Raw genomic sequence first — 25584 nt, forward strand, 5'->3', positions numbered from 1 at the left:
TGCTCACCTCGACCTCCGCAGAGAAATATGCACATTATCTAAACACCACACTCATTCTTTCTCTCAGGTCATCATCTTGATACATTGGTATTCATTTTGTATCGGAAAGACTTTACTCATGATGAATAATGGCCGCGCCATACCATATGGAATAGTGCTGCTGTTTATAGTTAACCACGAGATCCAAGTTGCGACAGAGTCGCTGCTTGAAAATGTCAGGAACTGTTGTGATGTCATCGGTTTATGGTGTGTTTGATGCAAAACAACATCTGCCTAATAAAGGAGCATTTCGCAATTTATCGAAAACCATTTCCGTGATGACAAACCCGTTAGAAATTGGATCTGACTGAGCTCGTCTGAGCTTTTAAAGGGCGGTCAGTCATCATTCGACTCACACCTTGGCTCACAAGCAGAGAGCGCAATACCCGATTACATCGCTGTGTCAAACGAACCAGTAAAAACCCATCAGCGGGCGTATCATGAGGTCTCCCGCAGCGGAGAGATCTTGCACGCCGGACGTAATTTCTCAGATATTGGTGGTGTGAAGAAAGACACCAAAACGAGAGTACTTGCAGTGAAAAGTGATGGGTAACTTTTCATGCTGTCAAAAATAGAATTTGATTGAATTTCAATCATTTTGGCGACGGGTTTTCATATCGAAGTCAGAAGACCATGTCGGATGATACATTATTTTCTTTGTTCAGTGATGGCTCTATGTCCATTCAGGGCCATCTAGATTTCCCGCTTGTTAAGACGACATATATTTTACATAAATGTGAAATCACGTAAAAACAATTCAATCCCGGATAAATATATTTATTAACATAAAAATGGGCGAAGAATAATTGTTATGCAATGCCAAAACAAAAACATGAAATTGCAATCAATTCATCTTTAAATGAGTTGTGTAGAGCAGAATTGTGACTTAAATCAAAACGTACCAAGCTAATGACATTATTTCGCTCTCGCAAATCCACATTAAAAACTGTGCGCTTTTTGCATTTTACTCCATTGTAGCATAGCCGCTGTTGTGAGTCCGGCAAATGTAAATACAACAGCAAATATTCTGGATTGGTTGAGAGGTTTCCCTAAAAGGCTTTACAGAGACTGTCTTGGTTTTGCTTTCCCTCAGATGAAGTGCAGGTTGATGCTTTCAATAAAGGTTCTTCACCATATATGGTCCTTCAAGTTCATAACCCATTTTCCTATAGTAATTCCTGGTTCCAACACCTGAAACAAACACATTAAACCAACAATTATATAATATTTAAAACACTCTGTGGAATGCACCAAAACATGCAAAAATGTGAAATTGGAAAACGCTTTTATATCTGGTATATTAAAATTTTGCACACTGTACCATGGTTATTTTATTATACACTTTTATGATTTACTTTATAACAACATGGCAGAAGGCTCTTGTGAATGTTTTGGATACACGCAAAAACAAACATATTATACACTTGATACTCTGAGCGAGAATAATATAAATGGAGATTTTCATTTACTTCCCAAATGCTGTTATCTCAATCCTACAGTGGATTTGCAGCAGAAGTGCATGTCAGAATGTAATATTTATTCAGTGAGATTGAAAGAAGAAGCAAAAAAATGGATGACCTTTTTCCATTAGCAAGCAGAATATTTATGATACCTGAGATAACCGCCAGTTTGCCTGAGCCGTGCTCGTCCCTGGATATTCTCTCCGCCTCCTCCATCAACATCATCCCGAAACCCTACGAGAAAAAGAAAACAAGTAGGTGAAACTATATAAAATTAGCAGAAAGACAAAAGCCTTAAAATGCAGGAAAATTAGAGGTTTCTAAATCTGTACAATCTACATAAATCTGTATGGTTTACTTGTGAAAATGACATGAGTGAAACAATTTAAAATCTGCATTAAACACTTAAGCTCCCCTAACAGCGTGTGTTGGACCATTTATCCAAAACACATTAACTCAAAAGTGATACGTGGAGAAACAAAGCAGGTAAAGTGCTTTTTACCTGATGCTGAAACTTGCCAGGGTCTCGGCTGCTAACAGGGACCACGCTACCGTACACATGCAGCTCTCGGACAATGGATACACCCCCCTTCAACTCCGGCCGGAAGGACAGTTGTGAGCACCGGCGGAGACGCAGGAGACCAATTAGAATGTCCTGCTCCGGGTCCTCGTAAGACAAGAAGGTCTCCCAGCCCCCATTAGCCACATAGTCTCTGCGGATCAGCTCGACCTATAAAAAGCGCCCAGAGATCTTTTTGTTAATAACTGTACATCCCTTTATAAAAAAGCTTCCACAAACTATTGACACTAAACATGAATTACCTGGTATGGTCGAACTTTGTGATGGATCTCTTGTATGCCCACTTCTCTGGTTCTTACATCCCTGCACTGTAGGAACCGACAACATGGTTTGTACATTGTGTCTGCTGATTCATATACTGAACCAAATAAAACAACTGAATCTTTTTTCAAGGATTATTTTAACAATGATTACCTCAGTCCCCATGTCTTTCATTCTAGCCAATGCCAGCTCCCTTAGATTTCCATGTTCCACACCAGAGCTTACCAATGGCATGGGGATATCCCTGAAAAAAGCCAGAGATCAGGAGTTTTCAAAATGAAGGAATAAACATGCCAAAATAGTTTCCAACCAACACAAGTTTTGGTAACAGCAAGGGATTTCATACTCCAGGGTTTGAAATAATGTGAAATTATTCACTTAATTGCTGCTTCCTGTGACACTGCAAACATGCACGTTCTCTTTATAATTTGTATTATAAAGTTTATACCAATTTTACCTACCAAAAATAAACATCCTTCATTAATATCTGTAACATTTAGATTCTCTTTTGGACAAATGTCTTTACTAATTTTATTAATAAGCAGGTCACACTAAATATTCGTTCAAATGCATGAAGGGATATAAACACAGAATCTAGTGTGACTCCTCCTTCACAGTCAACGGTCAATTCTACAACAACTTTGAAAGGAAGTGCTGGGAAAACAAATGCTAAGCCCCTCCTACCTTTGCACGCGGTACACACGTGTCCAAGGCGGAACCAGCGCTAGAATTCGTGCTACCAGGTCAACCAAAGCACTGGGGGAATAACTCTTATATCGCCCTGTTTTCCACAGCTCATACAGTCCGGTGCCTCGAATCACCAATGTCGGGTAAAGTTTGAGCCCATCTGGCCTGAAAGCAGGATTCTCGAAAAATTCCTGATTACAAGACAGAAAAACAAAACAAAGGTTAAGGATTTGAGAGTAACACCATTTAGAAAGTATTGGGGAACTACTCTAAATAAGTACTCTTGACCTAAGAAAATGATACTGTATATGCTAATGGCTATAAAAACTGGTCATTGTGATGAATTTGTTTTACCCTGTCACTTTCAGAGCTTCAGAGGTCATGCGATGACACTTATAAAGAAACCATTACAATGCAAGAGACAACTTCTATGGTAATTTAACAGTCGCTGTCCTACTTCCTGAACAACAAGCGAATCATCACACTGGACAGTTGGTGGCTATGAACAAAGACTGCGTGAAGCCCGAGCTAAACAGCGTCTCTACATAACGCAAGCAAACAAAAATAGTTGCCTTTCACAGACAAATTGAAAAGACGGATTACTTGAGTCACGAATAGCCGTAGCGTATGAGCTTCGGCTTCCTGAGACTTTTTTTATTTAGGGAGGTGAGCCTGCACACCGTCTGATAAGTGAGAAGTGCAAGTTGGATGAGTCCGTAATGGGATTCCATTATCACAGAGCTGCGCTCTTTTCCTCCAGGCACGTCTTGAGATAGCGCCGACAGGTTCCCGTCTCATAAGGTGGGGAAGGTGCGACGGAGAGCGCGCGAGTAAACACACAAGTGGGAGGGGAAGAAGGGAGCATGGGCATCAGAGAAAGAAGGTTGGCTGAGATAAACCAGCCGAGCGCTGCTGGTGGGTGACACAGGTGAGGTTGTGTGGGCACACGGTGGAGGAGAAGTGCTGATAGCAGCAGGGTCAGAGACCACCCTCCAAAGCCATTAATCTCTCTCTCTCTCCGGCTCTGGCGCACAACCTCTTAATGGCTCTCTATCACGGAGATATCACAACCAGTGTGAGTGGGATTTCATATACACGCGAACCTATTCGTGAAACGAATTTTAAAAAAGGGTGAAGGAATTGCGAGATGGATCAAATAGCAATAAACCGATGAACGTCAAAATGATCAGTCGTGACTGCACTTGAGTGTGGGCAAATGCTTCAGTGTAATGAGTAACAGTAACATCTGACGAATGCACAAATGTAAATGCAAATAACCTCACGTTCAGGAATACATTTAAAGCTCACAGACAATGATTCCAAAACATATGTACAATGGCTCATTTTAAGTACATTTTAGTTGCATTGTGCAGAACTACAAAAAAAATCCATATTTATACCCACTTGTGAAAAGCACCAGCTGTAGAAACACATATTAATACTGAACAATAGTAATAGTAAAAATACGATGCAATATTATAAGAAAGAAAATTCACAATATAAGAAAATATGTGTAAAATGTAAAAATAATAAAGAAGTTAATGTATTATAAAAGAAATTAAATATAGGGTAGTTTACTCATTCTTTAATAATATTTTTTGAATAATAATTAACTTAATAAATAATATCAAAGTAGAAAACAATATAAAAATAAATTGTAAATATAGGGTCACTAACTCAATCTTTAAGAATATTTTCAACATTTTAGATTAATAAACTAATCAAAACTGTTACATAATTGTAGGGTATAACCATTTTAAATTAAAGCTGGAACAAAAATACTAATGAAAAGCAAAAAAGAAAAATATTTTTTACAACATTACAACAATTTACAAATCTAAGTAAAGACTTTTAGCTGTAGGGACCACAGAGCCTCCAGAGACAAGATGGCTGAGTTAATCGTTTCTCCTCACTCATTAAGTGCACATTTATGTGACTGTTAACGCAAGAATTTAACTTAGACAATCACATTCGCTTAGCATTATGCCTCTTATGCAACATTAACATTTCATGACCACAGGCAAATGATTACCAGCTTTAGAATCTGTAAACTCCAGACAGCGTTTGCTTAAGACATCAAAGAAACCTGTTGGCACCTGGATCGCTCGCGGTTGGTGTTTAATACAGTTTTTCAGAGAGAAGCACTTTGAACGGGTTCCAGAGCACAGAACCGCTGATTGGATCTCCATGGCTTGGTAATGAAACCCTCAATAATGAATGCTCAATTCACTTCACACAATAAAGCCCCTGATAATGTGAACCAAAGCGTCACAGCTGGACACTGACAGGGGCTATAAAAGAGCAGCCTGCCACGGCACATCGCTCCCCACTTCATTTACATTCAACAGACATTCCCACCGCTACGTAACAATTAGCTACAGCAGCTGACAAAATCTGAATTTTCTGAACTCTGAGAACATTGTGCTTTGGTGTTCCTGTACTCTGTGAAACCTTGTTTCGACTATGAATTATAACCTAGGGCTGTGTGATATGAGTAACAATTAAATTTTTCCATTTCAGATTTTTTTTATTTGGAAAGTGGCTAAACGAGTTGCTTTTCTCTAGTTTAATTTCATGAATTAACACCTCTGGGCGGTCTGTCTGATGACGAATATGGCTCAGTAGTTTTTGTGACTTACTTTCTTGCATTTGGCAGATGCTTTTATCTTGTTTTGCATTCAAACATTACATTTCAACGAGAATCAAACGCATGACCTTGGCGTTGCTTGCTCCACTACCAATAAAGCTACAAGAAAGTTAAAAACGGTGTCAGTTTCCCAATACGTGCCAGTCCTGTTACTTTCAGTGAGCACCTGAAAGTAGTATGGAAATCACAGTTATCCCAATTTCAAGGTGATGCTGAATAATTAAACCCATTTATTTTTGATGAAAGTGACATTTTGGAAACCACCTGCAATGTACAAGTTCTACAGAAATAAAGCTGTGCGTGAGATAACTCTCTGCTTAAGGAATCATCTGAATTTTCTCAGGATCATTTACATCAAAAGAGCTTACAGAATAAACAGTTTAAAGTTCCAGAACCAAAAATAAACAGAATAACTTGGCAAAATCCCCTTGATGTGTGCGCCTAACCTAAAACTGGGATTAATACATTACCACTGTAATTTAGTTTGGTTCATTTTACTTTCTTAATGGAACATGCTTATGTCATTGAGTCTAAAGGGATAGTTAACCCAAAAAATGTGAATAGTTTTTTTCACCCTCATGTCATTATAAACCTAAATAACTTTCTTCTGAAGAAAATAAATTATATTTTGAGCAATGTTGGTAAACAAACAAAACTGGACCCAACTGACTTCCATTATTTGGAAACAAACCCATTTCTCAAACTCCAAAGTGGTTTTCTGAACCACATGAGGGTGAATAAATCGAGGGTGACTGAAATTTTACTTGGGGTAAACTATCCTTTCAACACTACGGAGCGAATGATGAAATACTCACTATAAACTGCTCCACGTCCCTTTCCATGCCAACATTTGGCAAGTCTGGCATCATATGAGCTACGACTTTAAAACCAGCATCCTTAGCCAGGTGGAAAGACTCACACACGGCCCGCACTGTGTGTCCCCTGCAAACAGTTCATTTACATTCGCTATAAATATCAACAACAGCATATCAAACACATGTAGCTATACAAAAAACCTCTACCTAACTGAATTTAAAACAGAGATGGTTGCAGGTTAATAGCTAAGGGTTGATGCAGCTAACAAGGTCACTTGAGAAAAGCACAATCCAAACTGCTCCAAACTGTATTGCAATTAGCATAGTTGTTTGCTAGGTTTCTTAATGCGTTTAATGGCAGCAATTTCTTGCAGATAAACTGCAATATGAATCGAGAAACTGACTGACTGGAATTCTTTACTCTGCTAATTAAAATCTTCACAGAGCTCTATTGAATTTAATTGCAGAGACCCTATAATACTGATCACTGGGGTATACATACAGTTATATGCACGTCATATATGTTAGGTTTATAGTATATCGATGCTGTCTTTCTGAAACCTTGCATCTACATTATTATCATTTACCATAAATCAATATTATCAGTCTTCCTTTATGTTTGTCACTGTGTTTTCTAAATACTTAACCAATAAAAAGTATAAAAACATGCTTTTCGACGAGTATGTAATGATTTAAATAGTAGTTATTTCCATTTCCCGAAAAACAGAACATTTGCACATACAAGGTCTCAGAAGGACAGCGACGATATACAGGTGGCCAATTACCTCATGCACTCCTATTTGTAGTTGCAGTATCACATCGGAGACAAAATTTTATTCTCAAGAATGCCTTTGGTTCATTGCAAGTCAATGCATTTGTCAATACCCATCAAGGTTTTTTTAATTGACCAAGTCCAAGCATGAATCTCTGACCTGTTGGTATCGCGGGCAACATCTTCATAAACGCTCTGCACACCGATCTCAAGTCTTGTGCAACCGTATGCCAGCATATCACTCAAGTGTCTCTTCAGGCAGTAGTCAGGTCTCGTCTCGATTGTGATGCCGACACATTTGGTGTTACTGCGTTCAGAGTACCTGGAGAACAAAAACATCACTCAAGGCCTTATTTATTTTACGTATGCACATTAAGGTGTGATGAAGAACTCTAACATGTGCTTGCTTACACGAACAAGTGGGAACAAAAAAGGTTAAAATTGTAGAATTAAATTGGTGGAAGTGGCTATTGGAGAATCCGATTATAAAATGAAAATAGTTTAATGATCTTCCGCTAACCAACTGAATTGAATCAATTATGCGAAAAATGCTTGCTTTTTGGATTTCTCGTCACGCTTGACATAGTTCTGAAGTCCTAATGGACATTTAACAGTCCAAAATGTATCTCTCTCTAGTTAGCTTCATATTTCTTTCCTAAATTTCAGACATCATACTTATAAAACCAATAGAGTTATAAATCCAAATTAATGTTTCTCATTTGTGCTAGCATCCCCCCTCTCTCTCAGACACACCCCCACTGCTGAGATAAGCACGGTGTCTGAAATCGAACTCGCGTCTCCTCCATCTCTGCCCGATTAGCAGGCAGAACAATTATGGCAATCGTGTCATCTTAACAAACCCGCTGATAAGCTGTGGTGGGCTGACAATCCTGCGGACCTCTGCCTACCCACACACACAAATTCTTATCAAGATAGTAAATAACATAACAGACGCTGGAAACAAACTAACAGCGCCCGTCTATCCAATATCGTCTTCTTTGCCTGTCACTCTGACTTCAAAAAGTTTGTGCTGATGTCATTGTCAAGGTCAACAGCATCTTGGATATGGCAGTAGTAGAAGGTTTGGAAGCAGACGGAGGAGTATAATGTGCTGCCCCACCTTTCATTCAGTGTTGAGTAAGTTTGGTGTAGTCAAGCGATAGTTCAACTGATAAACACATTTAAAATGGGGTTAAACTAATAGATGAGACAGAAAGCAACAGGAACATGAGATGTAACTAATAGCACACTTTATCTTGTCACCATCATTGAATCAAAGAGCCCAAATCAAAGGCTGATCGAAATGCCAGATTCTCTTTTGTTCTGTGACTGCAGACAGCAGAGCCAAATACAGCTGCTCGAAAAGTGGAAGACTGATCCAAAAGAAACAGCTATTCATCCCAAAACTGCCACAGTAACACATTTGCTCACCAGGGGGTTTCGGCAGTGTGGTTTAAAGGGAAAGTTCACTGAAAATGAGAATTCTCTTATCATTTAGTCACCCTCTTGTCATTTCAAACCTATATGACTTTATTTCTTCTGCAGAACACAAGAGAAGATATTTTAAAGAATGTTGGTTTCCAAACAATGTTTTTTGTCTATACAACAGAAGTGAATGGGTACCGCCACTGTTCGGTTACCAACATTCTTCAAAATAATAAATGCTATAATAATAAATGAATATTTTCATTGTAAGTCAATGCACATCATCATGCCATATTTTGTTTCACAGCACCCACTGGTGAAAAGTGTCTTCCCCATTTCCATCTGACAATCTACGCCATAGAACTTATAATTATGAGTGGTCTGACTCCATTATCGAGACGGTTTTATTATTCAGCTTCGTACCTGACTGCCTCCGCGACATTGTTGGACGAGTGTCCTGACAGCGCGTCGTGGAGGTTACGGATGAAATAGTCCTTGTATTCCTCAGGCAGAGCCATGAATGTGCCTCCCATCACAATGAACTCCACTTTATCCACGCTGTGACCAAGCTGTTTGAGCTAGACGAAGCAGATATTAACATCATCTGGATTTGCGGAAAGTACTGGGATCATTGACACTTAATGTGATCGTAAAACCAACACCATTAAATAGCTTATGCATGCTTTAGATTTTGATAATAAAATGCAAAAGCTGCTGATGAGTGCAAACTTAAAAGATGACTCACTTGTTCTACCCTGTGTCTAGTCTGAAGGTAGGGATCGTAGCGTGCACGGATGGCTCTCATTGACGTGGGCTGGGCAAAAAGGTGAACAGACAAGAAAAATTATGTTTATTTCATAACACGTCTGCAAAAGGTATCGGATAGTATTGGTTTGAAGGATAGAAGGATAATTACCTCATATCCTGTGTAAGACTGTGTTGAATATTCGAAATCGGAGTCTGGACCCCCTGGGCAGTATCTTTTTGAAAACAATAACACATCGGCAATGAAACCCAGGACATGTAGTTTTGCTGTTTATAAACAGCATTCCATCACTACAATGTGATCATAAAAGTCAGCGCAATTATTGATGTTTAATCTTAATGTCTAGATTGGCACGCAAGTATAAAAAGATTTCTTGGCAAAAGATTAACTAAAAAATACGATACAGAAAAAGATTTCTGGATTAAAGATTATGGCTAGTTAACAGTGGTGTAGTCTACGTGATACGTAACAACATCGTTTTGTGTCAGAAAAGTGTGACAGGCTGACTTTTGGAACATTGATGAAACCAGGAGATAATGAAAGTAAAGAATTTAAACTACACTATTTCATTGTTTTTATAAGCCTGCCCCTGAAGCTACTGCCGCTTCGGGGTGACGCTGCAATAGGTGTTACAGAAAATGAGGCCGACTAGGCTCATGCTAAGCTTTATGCAGGGTCTTCCTCCATCGCGATGGCGTCCCGGGGTCGCCATCGCGTTTCTCTGTTCGCCGTGTATTAAACTTTTTATAACTCACCCCCACTTTTAAAACCACTGCGTATTCATTAATATAACGAACATATTTGTTATCATTAACATAACTGAAAGGGGGTGTTGGCAAATTAAATTGCATCTAACTAGCCAACTTTACAAACGTAAGTATGTATGGTGAATCAATAAATGAGGGAGAAAGGGAGAGATAACTTATACAACAATTATGTTCATAATTGTTAAAGATGAAAAGAGATGAGAACTCCTGGCCAGCCTTGTGAAAGTCAGGCTTTGCTGCTTTGCAACAATGAATATTGTAAAAAGCTCAATATAAAAAAGTTGACATGACATATAGAGGCATTCGTGAGAGTGGTGGTGCTAATGGGTTGTCGATCTGGGAAGGGCGAGTAGGCTGGGAGGGAGAAATAACAGTTTACTCACAACAAAAAACTAGACTACACCACTGCTTGTTAACCAAGGTTGCTGATTCAATGCCTAAAAAGGAACTGCTTTAGTAAAAAAGTAAATGTATATGTTTGTCTGTTTCAGTCACTGTAAAAGAAATACACTCATACAATGGCAGTGCCCTTGACATACTCACACACAGATGTTGCCGGTGAAACTGATGTGTGGACAACGATGGGGTTTACACATCACAGCAACAACTGCAATCTATACAGAAACATAACAGTCAGTATGAGTATGTGCAACCGTTTCATTCCTGCATTATGATATTCAACACATTTTAAACAAAGGGTCAGAAAATCAAACTAATCGTGTGTTTGGTTTTCTTACCCCACTGGCAGTGCGGATGGGTTTGGCTTTTAGTTTAGGCACCAAGGCACGTCGATAGTGAGGTGGAACTGCAGCTATGATGTCCACCAGCCGAGGCTGTGCAGATAGGCCGTACTTGGCTGATGTCTTTGTCTTGACTCTAGAATGAAAGAATAGCAGTAATTCAAATTAGTCTTGGTTTTAGTTTTTTCGAGTGGCAAACATTTTTAAGCGTAAATGACTGTTGGATAATGCTGAGTGTAAAGAGGTTGACTTCTCAAAGCAGATTAAAATACATGTTTAAGACATTTAAAATATCTTGACACTTCGCTCATATTTGTCTATAAAACACTGACTTGTTAAGGTTAACATCTTTTCCCTGCTCATGGGCTTCAACCAGCTGCTGGATGACATCTGCAATAGTCATCATCATCAGCTCTGCACGGCTGAGGTCACCTGATGACAAAACAGACAGACGTTAGAATGAACTCTGACATATTGTGTACAGGTACAAACATATATCTGGGCGTTCAATTATTATGTTCTTATTCTCAAAATCTTTTAAAAACTCATTATGAGTACACACATTACTCTAACTTTTGTCCACTTTTTGTGACAGAGATTTACAGAAAAAATGGATATTAAAATTGATAAATTAAAAAATGAGGACAGAAAATAAAACAAAAAATCGAATTATTACGATCTTATTTTCTTATACGATCTTATAACACTTTAAAAGGTCACTATTAAGTCTTCAAACTATTCTTCACTACTGACTTTCGTCAACTGTTTGTGACATCGAGATTGGAGCAAATATGAAAAGATTACTCCCAAAGTAATGATGTTAAAGCTTACAAACAAGAATAGATACTTTTTGGAGACCCACATGTAACAAACGTGCTGTCAGCTAGCAGTATCTTACAGAAAACACCCTGCGGATAAAAAGGAGCAAATACTTACTCTTCTTTCTCGGCTTTCCCATGGTGCAAACAACCTACATATAACACAAAGGCTTTATGTTAATTATAAAAAATTAATCACGTAGTTAGTTGAACACAAAGATGAAAACGTCAACAGAAGTGAGGTTGCTACATTCTGCCGTAAAGCGAATGCAAGTGTCGTAAAGCCAACCGTGTACGTTAAAGTTGTCGTAAAGCTAACATTGCTCGCTGAGGAGTACTGCAGTTCATAAACGCACGTTTGAGGACCTCTAGTGTTGAGACCTTCACGTTGTGAGATTTATTTGAGGTAATAATCCCAATCAATCCGTTTTATTACAAAGGAATATAGAAATTCAGAATGGATAAGGCAATTGGTATTGGTATCCTAGAAACATTTGCTTACTGTTTTCCCAGTGAGTTACGTCAACATAAAAACAATTCAAAAGTGCTGTAGCAAAAGCTATGGTTATCAATTACTATTCTTTATTTCCCGAAGCCATTGTTTTTATTGATATCTGCTTCTTTAATTTGTCTTGCAACAATATAAATGCTTAGGCTATACAGACTTTGGAACTTAAGTTATGTTTATTCATATTCTAACTACTGTGGTAACGTACTATATTTAGGATGGTGTGTGGAGTTGTTTCGACAGCTGTTTAACAAACAAAAGGGAAGATTTAAGTTAAGAAAATATACATTTATAAGGATAAAACTATCATGCATATAGGCTATACGTACTGCATATGTATAGCCTAAAAATGCATTGCCCACGGTGTATCTTAATAAAAACGGGAAGTTGGTACGGATTTGCTCACTGTAACATCTGTTAAGCAATTCTTTCCACTGAGTTGAAGGGGGGTAAAGAGTTGCGTTAAACTAGCTGGCAGCAGAGGCTTGTTTAAGCATTTGGGTGTGTCTCGGAAATGAGGAGGTCCCGCAGGCAAATAAGCTTGCAATAGTAACCCCTCCTCCTTCTCTAAGGCGAGACCCAATGTCTACCCATTAAAACTGATAGTATTGTTGAGTTGCAGAAGATTACTGCGGTAATAAAAGAATAACAACGATAGCCTGATATAACACGAACAGGGAGGATCGGTGCTTGGCAACATCTGTTTCCTTCCGTGGTTTCATAGCGATCTTTGGATAGCGTGCGGTAAAAAATAAGAAAAAAATCCTGCGTCACGATGTATCAAACTATACGAAAATTCGTGTTTGTTGACTCGCAATGCACGGGGGACGAAAGCGCGAAGAGTTTCGAAGAGTTGTTTGAGAAGTTGGATGTAAATAAAGATGGGAAAGTGGATGTGTCGGAGCTGAAGACGGGCCTGGCTGCCATGGGCTTTTCTATGGGGAAAGGAGAAGCGCAGGTAAATCCAGTTCAACAAAATCTGACTTTGCATTTCTTTTTGTTGGATCGCTTTCATTATACTGGAAAGACGCGTTAGTATATAGTGTACAACATAAACAACATACGACTATAAATGCAGACAGACACTTCAGACCTACCAAGCATTTTAAATTGCTTAACGTTTTCCGTGAATGCGAAGAATAGTGGGGGTGTCTGAGCTGAAGAAATAAATAAAACGCACCAGCAAAACTCATAGACATGACAGAATGCCGCATGCCTTGCTCGTTCACATCCTCCTGACTGTTTTATGCACGTGTTGGTGATGTTTGAAATATAAAATGGCCATTATATTGAACACTCCCTAGCCCAATTGATAATAACTACGGACAACCGCTGCTTTTTATCATCCCTCCAACACTAAATCGTGTTTCCTATCTAAAATAAGCGATTTGCTTTTCTAATTTAATAGAAAAAGAAATCTGCACTTTAAACCGGAAGAGTGAGGTTCTATTTATTTATGAGGGAAAGACACTCCTGTACTGCTCAAACAAACCCACATTCCATTACCTGATATCGGCTGACACGTGTCTTAAAACCTACTCTGATCCTGACAGCTTTTCTGTACTTCTTATGAGCATTGTGAGATGCTTAAAATGCTGTCTAGGAATACATCTTTAGATTTACTCACACACACCCACCTTACGTATAAGGTCATGCGGTGTCACAGTTCAAAGAAAAGAGATAATTAAGTGCACAAACATATTTTTATCTTAAAAATCATAATTTCAATTTCATGTTTTGGGTTTGACAATCTCCACAAACCTTTGTATATTTAATTCATTTACTCTGAGAATCACTGAGAATGTGATTTACTTTTTTTGAATTACATTTCTGCATTTAAAATGCTATTTCACACAAAAATTCTGTCATCATTTACTCGCCTTCATGTTGTTCCAAGTGTGTATACATTTCTTTGTTCTGATGAACACTGAGAAAGATATCTGGAATAATGCTTTTAACCAAACAGATCTCAACACTCATTGACTCCCATAGTAGGAAAAAGCACACAACAAACAGTTCTGGGGCACTTTTGACTACCATTGTTTTTTCCTACTATGGGAGTCAATGGGTGTTGAGATCTGTTCATCAGAACAAAGAAATTTATACAACATTTGGAACAACTTGGTGGAAATGATGACAGAATTTTCCTTTTTGGGTGAAGTATCCCTTTCAAAATACTGTAGCCCATGTCATTTGTGACAAAGAGCTGGGTTGCAGAGTTTAAAGCTCAGGATTATTTAAGAGAAACTCAGCTGTGGGTTGTTTATGAAAGTAGACAGATTTTATATTTTAATTTGTTGATGGAGATTAGGTTTACAGGAATAACACTAACTGTATTGTGTTGCTCTTTTGCAGAAAATTGTTTCCTCTGGAGACAGCGATAAGGACGAGGTCCTGGACTTTGAGGAGTTTTCAAAGTATCTCAAAGAACACGAAAAGAAACTCCAAATGACCTTCAAGAGTCTGGACAAGAATAACGATGGTGTGATTTTAAAAGATAATTCAGACTAAACTGAAGAAACTCATGAATTATAAAAGGTAGATTTTGCACAACATTAACAACGTTAACTGTGTATGCAGGTCGCATTGAAGCCAAAGAGATTCAGCAGTCACTTAAAGTCCTCGGAATAAACTTGTCAGATAAAGATGCAGAGAAGATCCTCCACAGGTACTCGAAAATCCAGTTATACCAAAAAACAAAAGAAAAAAATGAAAGATCTATTCACACCAAGATGATTCACACTATTGAGTTGCTTTGCACAATACAGAATATCTGAAAATACGCAAACTTTCAAAATAAGTTATTAGTCTGGAATCTGGTTCAAATGCTGATAAATTATTGCAGATGGGTGCAGAATTTCTGATAAGCTAATGTTTTTATGCAATTTATTTGACAGGATGGCATTGTGTCACAGGTTAAAGGTCATTCTAGATATAATCGCTGATGGGGTATTAGCTGTGATCCCAGTACCTCTTTAAATTCTGCCATGAATTACTCACCCTCAAGTTTTTCCAAACCTGTATAGATTAATTTGTTTGGTTGAACACAAAGAATGATACTGGGGAAAATGTTAGCAACTGAGATTTCTGGGTCATCACCATTGATTACCATAGTAGTGTTTCTTTTTGGGTTCTGTTGAACACAGCTTTGACAACCATTTGAATGTTTTCTACAATGGTAGTAAATGGTGCCCCAGAAATCTCAGTTGCTAACTTTTTTCTAAGTATCTTTCTTTATGTTCAACAAAGAAATGTACACAGGTTTGCAACAACTTGAGGTTGAGAAATTCATTCATTTCATTTTTGGGTAAACTGTCCCTTTAATGTCAAAAAGAAAAAGATGATTAACAGCATAAGATGATTTGGAGTTATGCGACAATTTTCAATCTAATGAAAGTACATATGAAGAAATGTCACATATCACATAGAAAAAATGTATACTTTCCATAAAAAAACATACCTCCTATTTTTGAGAGCATAAAACTTTTTTAAACAAATTTTGTTTAAAAAACAATTTTGAACACATTGTTTACTGTACCCATCTGAATTTTATCTCTAAACTGACCCTGTGTCCTGCAGTATTGATGCGGATGGAACCATGTCTGTGGATTGGAATGAATGGAGACAGCATTTCCTCTTTAACCCAGCAGAGGACCTTCAGGAGATCCTACGCTATTGGAAACACTCCACTGTAAGTTGAACACAACTACACAAACATTATATGACCAGGGCTAGGGAGTAAAGAAATACATGTAACTACATATTTAAAAATACAAAATTTGAGTAACTGTATTTCATTACAGTCCAAAAAGTATTTTAGATTACAAAAGTGATTACTCGGAATTTTGATTTCATTTAAACATTAATATAAACTGTTAACAGGCAATTAGTGTAAACGGCAATCTGTGATTCTCTGAAAATCTGCAAAAGCATCCTATACTGCAGTTATGCCAATAGGTTTCCTTCCTCTGGCAGAATATGCAGTTTTAACAAAATAAAAGGTATCTGGGTTCATAGAAATTGCATATCAATATTATTTAGTCTGTCCTGAATAAGCTATTTCACATAATAGAAGCATAAACTCCAGAAGACAAACTACCTGAATTTATAAAAAAAGTACATATCCTTGAATCAGTCATGGTCTACGATGTGGCCCAATAATCAGTTTGGCTGGCCATTTATATCTCTATCAGTGGGTAAAGTGTTAATAAGTGCCGAGAGCAGGAAGGATAAGGATTCATGTAATTGATAAAGTATTACAAGTATATAAGTAAAGTCACTGCGGTGATCGAAGTAAAACACGTTTTGTCAAAATTTGCCTTTGAAATATTGAAGACCAAATGTCCTCACAAATGAATATTCAACATATTTGGGTGAAACGGACCACCAAATAATCTGAGGAGAGACTAGGAAATAATATGAGTAGAGAAAGGCAAGTGAAGCAAGTTAAATTAAGACTGTCCTGCATCTACTCATCATCTGACTGAGCAGGTGAAGCAGCAGGTCTGTATTGCTCACAGACGGGCTGGCAGCAGTAGGTCCACATGGCTTTGCTGCAGGAGCAGCTGAAGGGGAAATGGCTTATTTTTTATTTGAGGTTGAAGATGTATACAGTATGTGATGGATGTGATAGAGGTCAAAGCTATAGGCTGATCCATAGGCTTCATGTAATGATTTAAAGGGATAGTTAATTGATGTTGTCATCTTTGAGTGCATTTACATGCACAGTCTCACTTCGATTATGCGTAATAAGCTGGTTAACGCTTATTAACGCTTTATTTTATCGGGGAAAAAGCTCATAAACGGTGTAAGCAAACCACACTCGGCAGAGGTAGTTTTTTGCCCATTACTCAGATTTTGCTGCATTTTTAATTACTACAAAGACTATCGATGGTGACGTCACTGTAGTACTCGACAAACCTCTCAAATCTTCATGTAAACGCTGTTTTCTGTGTAGCCGGTTTATTGATATGCATGTAAACACGTGAAAACAGGTTTCTTTCATAAGCAGATTTTTTTATAGATATCTGTTTATTTTGTGCAGGTAAATGCACTCATTTATTCACCCTGATGTTGCTTACAATCTGTATGGTTATCTTTCTTCTGTAGAACACAAGAGAAGATATTGGAGAAATGTGTCAGTCGTTTTGTGTCCATGCAATAAATACGGTCCATTGTTGTTTAGTTACCCTTTTTTCTCAAAATATCTTCTTTTGTGTTCTGCAGAAGAAAGTCATACATGTTTGAAATGATATGAGGGGTGAGGAAATTATGTCTGGTGGTAGAAATGTTAGAGAGGTTTTGCATCTGTCTTGACTGGAAATAGATTTAATACAGGAAAAGCTTCTTGTTGAAGGTTCAATAGTTCAAATAATATATAAATGTTATACAGAAGGTATTAAGAAGTAGGTATTACCTTGGTTCTGTAATGTAATGGTGATAACATTCCCTTTGATTAGGAACAAAGTAATCACACAGAACTTACCTCATTGCATGTTCTCATATTGTTTGCATATATGACCAACCACAAAACAGTATAAGGATGATAGTTTCATATTTAAATCCAACGCTAAGAGAAAGATTTTAGCATATTGTTTGCATATATTTTGCACAAAGATTATGCATGACCTAATATTTATAGAGTTTGATTCCAAATTGAGATAGCTCCGTTGTTAAAATTTTTCAGAAAATCATGTTTTTATTGTGTTTTTATTGTTTTTCAAAACAAACCAACTGCAGTTTGATTGATATTAATTAGACTTCATTTTTTTTAAATTTTATTTAAACGAAGTAATTTAATTTCAGAACCAAACTCTTCATTTGTTCACTAGGTTATTTTTAATCATCTGAATGTTATTAAATTAATAGTTATCCCAAAAATGAAAATTCTGTCATCATTCACTCTGTCATCTTCATTTCAAACATGTTTGTAACCGAACAACAGCGTTACCCATTGACTTGCATTGGTTTTTGTGTCCATAGTCCAATAGAAGTGAATGGGTACTGCTGCGCTATTGTTTGGTTACCAACATTCTTCAAAATATCTTCTTTTGTGCTGTGCAGAAGAAAGAAACTCATACAGGTTCGAAATGACAAGAGGGTGAGTAAATGATGATAGAATTTTCATTTTTGGGTGAACTATCCCTTTAATCACCTATAACTTGCATAATAGAGGACTTTTAGTAACACTAAGGACCTTTACAGAATGCAGTAAACATTGTTTTAAACGTTTGGTAAGTTACTTTAAGATACTGTAGAACTGACTTCACCTCTCTTGTGTATTAGGTTCTGGATATAGGTGATAGTCTATCTATTCCAGATGAGTTCACAGAGGAAGAGAAGATCACTGGCATCTGGTGGAGGCAGCTGGTTGCTGGGGCTGCGGCAGGGGCTGTCTCTCGAACAGGCACTGCTCCTCTGGACAGAATGAAAGTCTTTATGCAGGTATAGTTTTTGCTATATTTGTCAATACCTGTTTGTGTTTACATATCGTCAGTCAAACGTCAAACTAAAAGGTAAACTTACCTTTCACAGGTTCATTCTTCAAAATCGAACAAAATCAGTATGGCTAGCGGGTTCAAGCAGATGATTAAAGAAGGAGGCGTGGCCTCTCTGTGGAGAGGAAATGGAGTAAACGTCATAAAAATCGCTCCAGAAACAGCAATCAAGTTCATGGCTTATGAACAGGTGTGTGATAAGTCTTAAAACCAACCTGCATTAAGACAATCATTGTTATTCTTGCAACATGTTTAAAAACACCTTTCTGAAAAACCATTAGAAGACCTACAAATGGATGTCATGACAGCTCTAAATTTAATTCTTTATGAGATCCACTTTTTACGTTCTGGTTCAGTCACCTTTAAGCGTATATATTTAATCCAGTGTGAATGTCACCATGGTATATTTAGAAGCTAAAGTTACCAGGAAACCCACAAACTTCCATCGAAACTGAAAACCACTTCCTCTTTTGATATTAGCAGCTGACCACTAACTAGATTATTGAACACTCAATTTGTGTCCAGGCTTTTTGTTATCTTTGGCCAATGGCTTTTAGCTGATATTTAGTATAACAGTGATTGTGTAATATTACTTAACTGTCTTATACAAGAAGCCTGTTATTTTAACACCACTCAAGAGCCGGTAATCTTCTGAAGAGGACACAGGATAACTGCAAATGAAAAAAGAACGGATCTTAAAACTGTTTTTGTTTTGCTTGCATGAGCGATTACATGTTAAATTATTGTTGCGTAATGTATTTTGGTTTTCTGTTTACAGTTTAAGAAGCTGCTTACAAAGGAGGGTGAAAAAATCCAGTTACATGAGAGGTTTATGGCTGGATCTCTAGCCGGAGCGACAGCTCAGACAGCCATCTACCCTATGGAGGTGAGAGATGAGACTCTGTCTGTGATATTCTTAGAAACATGTTATATCTTCTGTTACCGTTTTTCAGTTGCGAACACATCTGTAGTCACATTTTCTAAACTAAACACAATTAGCACAACATCCGTCTGTTGTGACCAGACCAGTAACACAATTCATGTTGTTTTCACACAATACTCAAGAGTCGATTAACACGTTTCTTAAATGCTTACATTTTCTTTTCACACAAGCTTACCCCATACCAAAATTATGGATCTTTCTTATCTTTTTTACAAATGCTAATGCAAATACAAAAAGGCAAGACCTAATGTTCCAAACCCTAAATATAGTAAAAAAAAACAACAGCAGCTTGCAGTAAAAGACCTGGTAAGAATTTTCTAATTAGTGATCATTGAAAAAAAGTCTTTCCATAACATGTTCATCAGCCTCCAAATGTTGAAGATCATATAGATTAGAACAGAGGTTGCGTTAGATTTTTTGGATTAGAACTGTACTTTTTTCTGTGCATTTTGTTTTGTCCGTTATTTTGTATTTTTTGCTATCTTCGAACCACGTAAAGAGCATGCATTTTCATTACTGACAGCAATTACATATATCGCTAATAAAGCCTTTACTGCAGCAGTCACTGTTTTGTACAATCTACTGATGATTTTGATGTCTTCTGTGAGCTTTTGGAAAGTTTTGAAAGTTTGTGTTTTCATGGAGATATTGGACACAGAGTGCTTGGCAGCATGAAAGTAAACTTTTCCAATTTCTCAGTTGTACTTCAAATCCAACCTTATATCATCTAAACATAGCACCATATTGAAACTCAAATTAGAAAATCAGCGGGAGTAATTGACAATTATGATAATTTTCTCCCTGTCCATATGATCTATAATAGAAGGATGGCATTGGTTAGATGAGGGATGGCTGGATGATTGATGTGTGGATATCTATCGAATATAGACAAATGTACAAACAATATCGCATTTAGTTTATTGACAAAAAATTCCCAATGAACCCCACCCACTTTTGCTGTAATTGTATGGTAACGTTTGCACTTCTGTCACTTTTGCTGTAATTGTATGGTAGCGTTTGCACTTCTTACACTTTTGCTGTAATTGTATGGTAACGGTAGGTTCTTGAAACAAACTTTTAGTGTACATTGGTAGCAGAGATGTCTATGTTGTTTGTTTAAAAATATAATTAATTATGCTAAATATACTTTGAGTAAAATTAATCTACACAGAGTAATTGTGATACAGAAAAGAAAAAGACAAGACTATTTACAGCACAATAGAAAAAAACATGTCTACAGCTGGCTGAATTATTTTTAAAATCAATACACATCGAACTGAAACATGACAAGTAGTACTGTACAGTTTTTTTAGTGCCATTGATTGTTAGCATTTTGACAGTCTATGCATTATGATTGACTATATGTTCCTGTTGTATTTAAGGTACTTTGAATGTAGATGGTTTACATAATATGTGTCAATGCTTACTTGATGCTCTGTGAAGAGACTGTTTCATCTGACAATGAGGCCTGGCCAGAAGTTAATTCTGTGTTTGGTTTATTGTGACACCCTGTTGCTGGCGCCTTAGGTCTCCACCTGAGGGCGCTATGTTGCTTAGTGCATCTGCTTGTTTTTTGAGTCTAGGGCTGTTTCTCAATATGCTTTCTTGTCTGTACTTGTGTTCTTGTGGACGTGTGAAACGTCATCAGTAGTAGCCCAAGAACTTTTCCAATTCAAAGTTCACATCTAGACATGAACGGATAAAATCCCCAGATGTGTCCTTGATCCGCCTCTTTTATCGAGGATGCATTGGGAGGTGACTTGCATGAATTTATGATCCTATATTTCCTGAAATGCATTGCACAGCAGTTGGTTATTAAAGATTGTGTTTATTTAAAAACTTGCTGGGAGGATTTTGAAGATGTGAGCTCCAGTCAATCACCGGGCGCTCAGCCCTCATGAACCAGCCCAACACAGGCTCATCTTGGCAAATGTTTCTGAATCTCACGGCTGGCTCTGTTGTCTTTGTAGCGGTTATGAGATTTAGTTAATTTTGGGTGTATCTAACTATAAGTCTTATAAATATCTAATTTGTTCCTGGGCAAATCATTTTGACTGATGGGAAAGTCAAGTTTACATTTTCTATTTTTTATTTAATGTTGTACTGGAGCGCTTCCTATTGGAGAAACGTTACTCTTGACTAAATTATTTGCTTGATATATTCCCTTTTGTATAAACTTTTTACACATAAGATTTCAATTATATTTTCATGAACTCTTTTAAATGGCAGGTGATGAAGACCAGACTTACTTTGAGGAAGACCGGTCAATATTCCGGAATGTTTGACTGTGCCAAGAAGATTCTGAAGAAGGAAGGAGTCAAGGCCTTTTACAAAGGCTACATTCCCAACATCCTGGGTATTATTCCGTATGCAGGAATAGATTTAGCAGTGTATGAGGTGAGTACAAGTAGAAACTTTCTGGAGTCTTTCTCTGGTGAAATGTGACTAGATTATTACTATATAACTATATGAATCAGCTGTTGCACCTTTGGGCATTGTTCGAGTTATTCAAGTTTGTGACCTACTTTCTGTTAAAAATGTGATAGGCTTGCCTAGCTACCTTACACGGACGTCTTGGGACATGATTTAGCATGGAGACAACAAACCATGACCCCAGGTGACCATTCGTTCCTGTAAAAATAAAAAAACCTAATATGAAGGACTATCGAAATACGATGCGGTTGTAGATTTATCAAGTGTTCAGTAATCCAGTAGGCCTCTTTCAAAAGCCTTTCCACAAATCCCACGATGTCAGTTCTTTCGCTTCCTTCTCTTATCCGGTAGATCTGTATGTTATTTTTCCGAGATTTATTCTCTATGAAGTCAGTTCTTTTTCGCAACGATTTGTTTTGTTGTAGTAGAAATCTAAAACAGGGTTCCCACGCGTCCTGGAAAATTAATAACAAATTTACAGTCCTGGAAAACGCATGGAAAATGAAAGAAAGCTTCAAATGTCCTAGAATTTTTGTTATTTCTCATTAATTGAGGAAGAAATCATACTATTTACAGTTGGTCCAAAATAATGAATGTTTATAGTGTAAAGTGCTCTGCAGGACTCTTGTTTCTGATTGAATCTGCTTTAGGTCGTCTCGTTTGAGTGAACAAATGAATGATTTAATGAGCCATTCATGAAGACTTGTCATTTGCTTCATTTCTAAAATGCATCTGCATTTTGAATGAATAGTTTGAAATAATGACTCCCATGACTGGCCATTTACATGGCTAAAGTTCAGTATTTTGGTGTTCATTGGACCTTAAAATGTGTTTTTCAGTAGATATGTATGTTGTTTAGACTGTTTGTGACTAATCTAATTAATATCAATCAATTATTTGTGAAAGTAACTGAAATTAGTTTTTCGACTTATTGTAATGATTATATTTGGAAATTACAGTGGAAAGTAATGGAAAGAGAAAGCTTAAATGAGAAAAACTTTGACATTGGTGATATATAATAAATTGTTTTATACCAGATGCTTGGTGTGTGTGAGCATGTCTGTGTGTGTTTGGAGAATTTCTATTTTATTTTTGTTAAATTATAATTTATTTTCATAAACTGTATGTTTTTTAAAGACAAGATTACTTTAGGTTACTTGTCTAATTTCCATTGTAATGATTGTCCCGCAAAAGTCTGGGACAGTCCTGGAAAATTATCTCTGCTTGCGCTGAGAGCTGCTGCTTTTCAAATCTCCAACTATTTCTTTCAACTCCTTTACATTATTCCGCAGCTACCCGAACTATTGTTTAGTATCTTAATTTCGTCTTAAAATGACTTGAGGGATTCGATAACTTCTTTCCCAGCCATGTCAGCTTCTTTTCTTCGGCTTTGATTCTCTTCTACTCTGTTTCCATCTTCACTCCAGATCTTAATAACATATCAAGCTAAAAATCTTTAAAAAATAAGATTCAAAACCCCTAAAACAATCGTAAAATCTGGAATATTCCGATCAAATTTTTACCGTGCTGATCTGTCTTGGAGTGGCATTCCACCGTAAATCACTTTTCGAGGTCGCCTTTATATTTATATTTCGAGGTCGCCTCCCATTTTCAAATAAAGCAAAAATATTGAAAACCATACGTATACATTGCCACCTTCAGTTATAACAAGTACTGTAATACTAAAAAACAAACTCCTTTCTATGAACAATGAATTGTGATTGGCATGACTGTGCTTTTCTTTCCATCGAGAGAATGTGATATTCATGCATTAATGCAAAAATATTAATAAATGTATGATTTTACTCACCCTGCAGACGCTCAAGAATGCCTGGTTGTCACGCTATGCCAAAGACACTGCCAACCCAGGAGTGCTGGTTCTTCTCGGCTGCGGAACCATTTCCAGCACATGTGGCCAGTTGGCAAGCTACCCCCTCGCCCTGGTCCGCACACGCATGCAGGCACAGGGTACAGTAAATCAATAGCTCTGATCTAAGCTGTTGTATGAGTTAAAAGCTAACTTATTTACTTTTGTAAATGTTATGAACACTTCTTTAGCATCTATGGAGGGATCGGAGCAGGTGTCCATGTCCAAGCTTGTGCAGAAGGTCATTAAGAACGAAGGATTTTTTGGGCTGTACCGAGGGATCTTGCCTAACTTCATGAAAGTGATTCCAGCTGTGAGCATCAGCTATGTGGTGTATGAATATATGAGATCTGGATTAGGCATTTCCAAATGATGCACGTCTATGTATGCAAGAGAGGAGCATGCGCCTGTGTGTGACGTCTTGCATGCGTTTACACACGCACAAATGTTATCCGCCTGTCTGTGATGGGACAAAATTGTATTGTTCATCATCCAAATTGGGGTTTTGCAATGAGATAGGTGCCATGAAAGAATTCATGTTTACATTGATGTAGAATACTGGTTTTATTAGAAATTTGATCCATTTTTGTCATATTATTTGTTGATATGTTATTAAAACATTGTTTAAATAATATAGTGAGACACCAGCTGATGCTTTACTGTCCCTGTGAAGTGTGAGATTGTTGTTGTTATAATACCTGAAACCAAAATGTAAAAAATTGGCACCGGTGACAAAGATTATTCATATCCTAGTTCTCTATAGTTTACATTTAGTTATTTGTACAAACATGACTCCAGTCCAGATCCAGATCCAGTCCATGGGTGTGGTTTCAGTTAAGTGGGTTGACTATTCATTTTAATGTTATTTTCAATCACATGTTTGTCAGATATTGATGTGTTTTGCACACTGTGACAAAGAGATGTGCCTTATAATTTGTTCAGAAGTACATGCAAGTTCCCTCGATTGTGCACTTTGGAAATAACGTGTTGCCTTTTATCCTGAACGTTTTGTTTGTTTACGGAACATTTGTTTATATTAAAGGTTGTATTTTAATACTTTACCGTGCGATACAGCTAAAACATCACAGCAGAGTGATAGTTTACACATCAGTCATATTCAGACGTGGTGTCGTAAGGTCCAAAGGAAAAGCCAAACTTACCGAACACGCTCGGCGGAAGACCTCGGTAACTAGCGCAAGCTTGCAGAAGATTACCATCGTGTTAAATATTATAAAAACAACACGAGAAATCGCATAGTAATTGTCATATTAATGAAAATAACACCAACTCATTCTCACAAAGTAACCCAGGGTTGCTGATCATTCGCGGCTTGTTTATACCGCGCGTGCCTGAAGTCACGTAGGCCTTCGGTTATGACGTCACAAACGCGGCGTTGTTTTGATTCAGATTTGACTCGGACTCCTCAAGCTTCTTGCTTGTGTTTTGTTCGCTCTGGTGCATGCAATCTTGTCATAATATATAAATATTGTCAAAATAGCTTCAAATAAGTATAGTAATCGATTGTAATTACGCAAGTACTTGATAAAAGATAAATAACA

General features: G+C 37.3%; 2 protein-coding genes across 5 annotated transcripts; one reads left to right on the forward strand and one right to left on the reverse strand.

The window, feature by feature from the left end:
• Positions 1-800: 800 nt before the first annotated feature.
• elp3 (elongator acetyltransferase complex subunit 3) lies at positions 801-25376 on the reverse strand. 4 transcript variants are annotated; one of them, XM_079475202.1, is made up of 21 exons: positions 25186-25376; positions 23969-24098; positions 19578-19660; positions 19381-19453; positions 18811-18897; positions 18555-18702; positions 11896-11929; positions 11292-11391; positions 10957-11095; positions 10763-10833; positions 9603-9666; positions 9432-9500; positions 9110-9264; positions 7422-7583; positions 6490-6616; positions 3025-3218; positions 2494-2584; positions 2322-2387; positions 2002-2229; positions 1652-1733; positions 801-1230 (listed from the first exon to the last, which is right to left on the reverse strand). In XM_079475202.1, the coding sequence occupies exons 7-21, from the start codon at positions 11915-11917 to the stop codon at positions 1154-1156; spliced, it is 1647 nt and encodes a 548-aa protein (XP_079331328.1). In that variant the 5' UTR covers positions 11918-11929; positions 18555-18702; positions 18811-18897; positions 19381-19453; positions 19578-19660; positions 23969-24098; positions 25186-25376; the 3' UTR covers positions 801-1153. The 4 variants fall into 4 exon arrangements, with proteins under 4 accessions (XP_079331328.1, XP_079331327.1, XP_079331329.1 ...); XM_079475201.1 differs by lacking the exon at positions 23969-24098 and having other exon boundaries at positions 25186-25372; XM_079475203.1 differs by lacking the exons at positions 19381-19453; positions 19578-19660; positions 23969-24098 and having other exon boundaries at positions 25186-25372.
• Positions 12846-25572, forward strand: slc25a24 (solute carrier family 25 member 24). The gene is made up of 10 exons (XM_079475204.1): positions 12846-13243; positions 14641-14767; positions 14866-14953; positions 15865-15976; positions 18571-18729; positions 18820-18972; positions 19561-19668; positions 21955-22122; positions 23976-24126; positions 24217-25572. Exons 1-10 carry the CDS (start codon positions 13061-13063, stop codon positions 24396-24398), a joined length of 1431 nt encoding a protein of 476 aa, XP_079331330.1. The 5' UTR covers positions 12846-13060; the 3' UTR covers positions 24399-25572.
• The last annotated feature ends 12 nt before the right edge of the window (positions 25573-25584 follow it).

Source organism: Barbatula barbatula (genome assembly GCF_947034865.1).
Source record: "Barbatula barbatula genome assembly, chromosome: 15".
Taxonomy (NCBI): Eukaryota; Metazoa; Chordata; class Actinopteri; order Cypriniformes; family Nemacheilidae; genus Barbatula; species Barbatula barbatula.

Excerpts from the sequence above, each read along its gene's own strand:
- slc25a24 (XM_079475204.1), top strand. The coding sequence starts at position 13,061 with ATGTATCAAACTATACGAAAATTCGTGTTTGTTGACTCGCAATGCACG. Across the intron at positions 18,730-18,819 it reads GAATGAAAGTCTTTATGCAG|GTTCATTCTTCAAAATCGAA; the intron begins GTATAGTTTTTG and ends TACCTTTCACAG. Across the intron at positions 22,123-23,975 it reads TAGATTTAGCAGTGTATGAG|ACGCTCAAGAATGCCTGGTT; the intron begins GTGAGTACAAGT and ends CTCACCCTGCAG.
- elp3 (XM_079475200.1), bottom strand. The coding sequence starts at position 13,499 with ATGCGGCATTCTGTCATGTCTATGAGTTTTGCTGGTGCGTTTTATTTA. Across the intron at positions 9,501-9,602 it reads AGTCTTACACAGGATATGAG|CCCACGTCAATGAGAGCCAT; the intron begins GTAATTATCCTT and ends CTTTTTGCCCAG. Across the intron at positions 1,231-1,651 it reads CAAACTGGCGGTTATCTCAG|GTGTTGGAACCAGGAATTAC; the intron begins GTATCATAAATA and ends TGTTTGTTTCAG.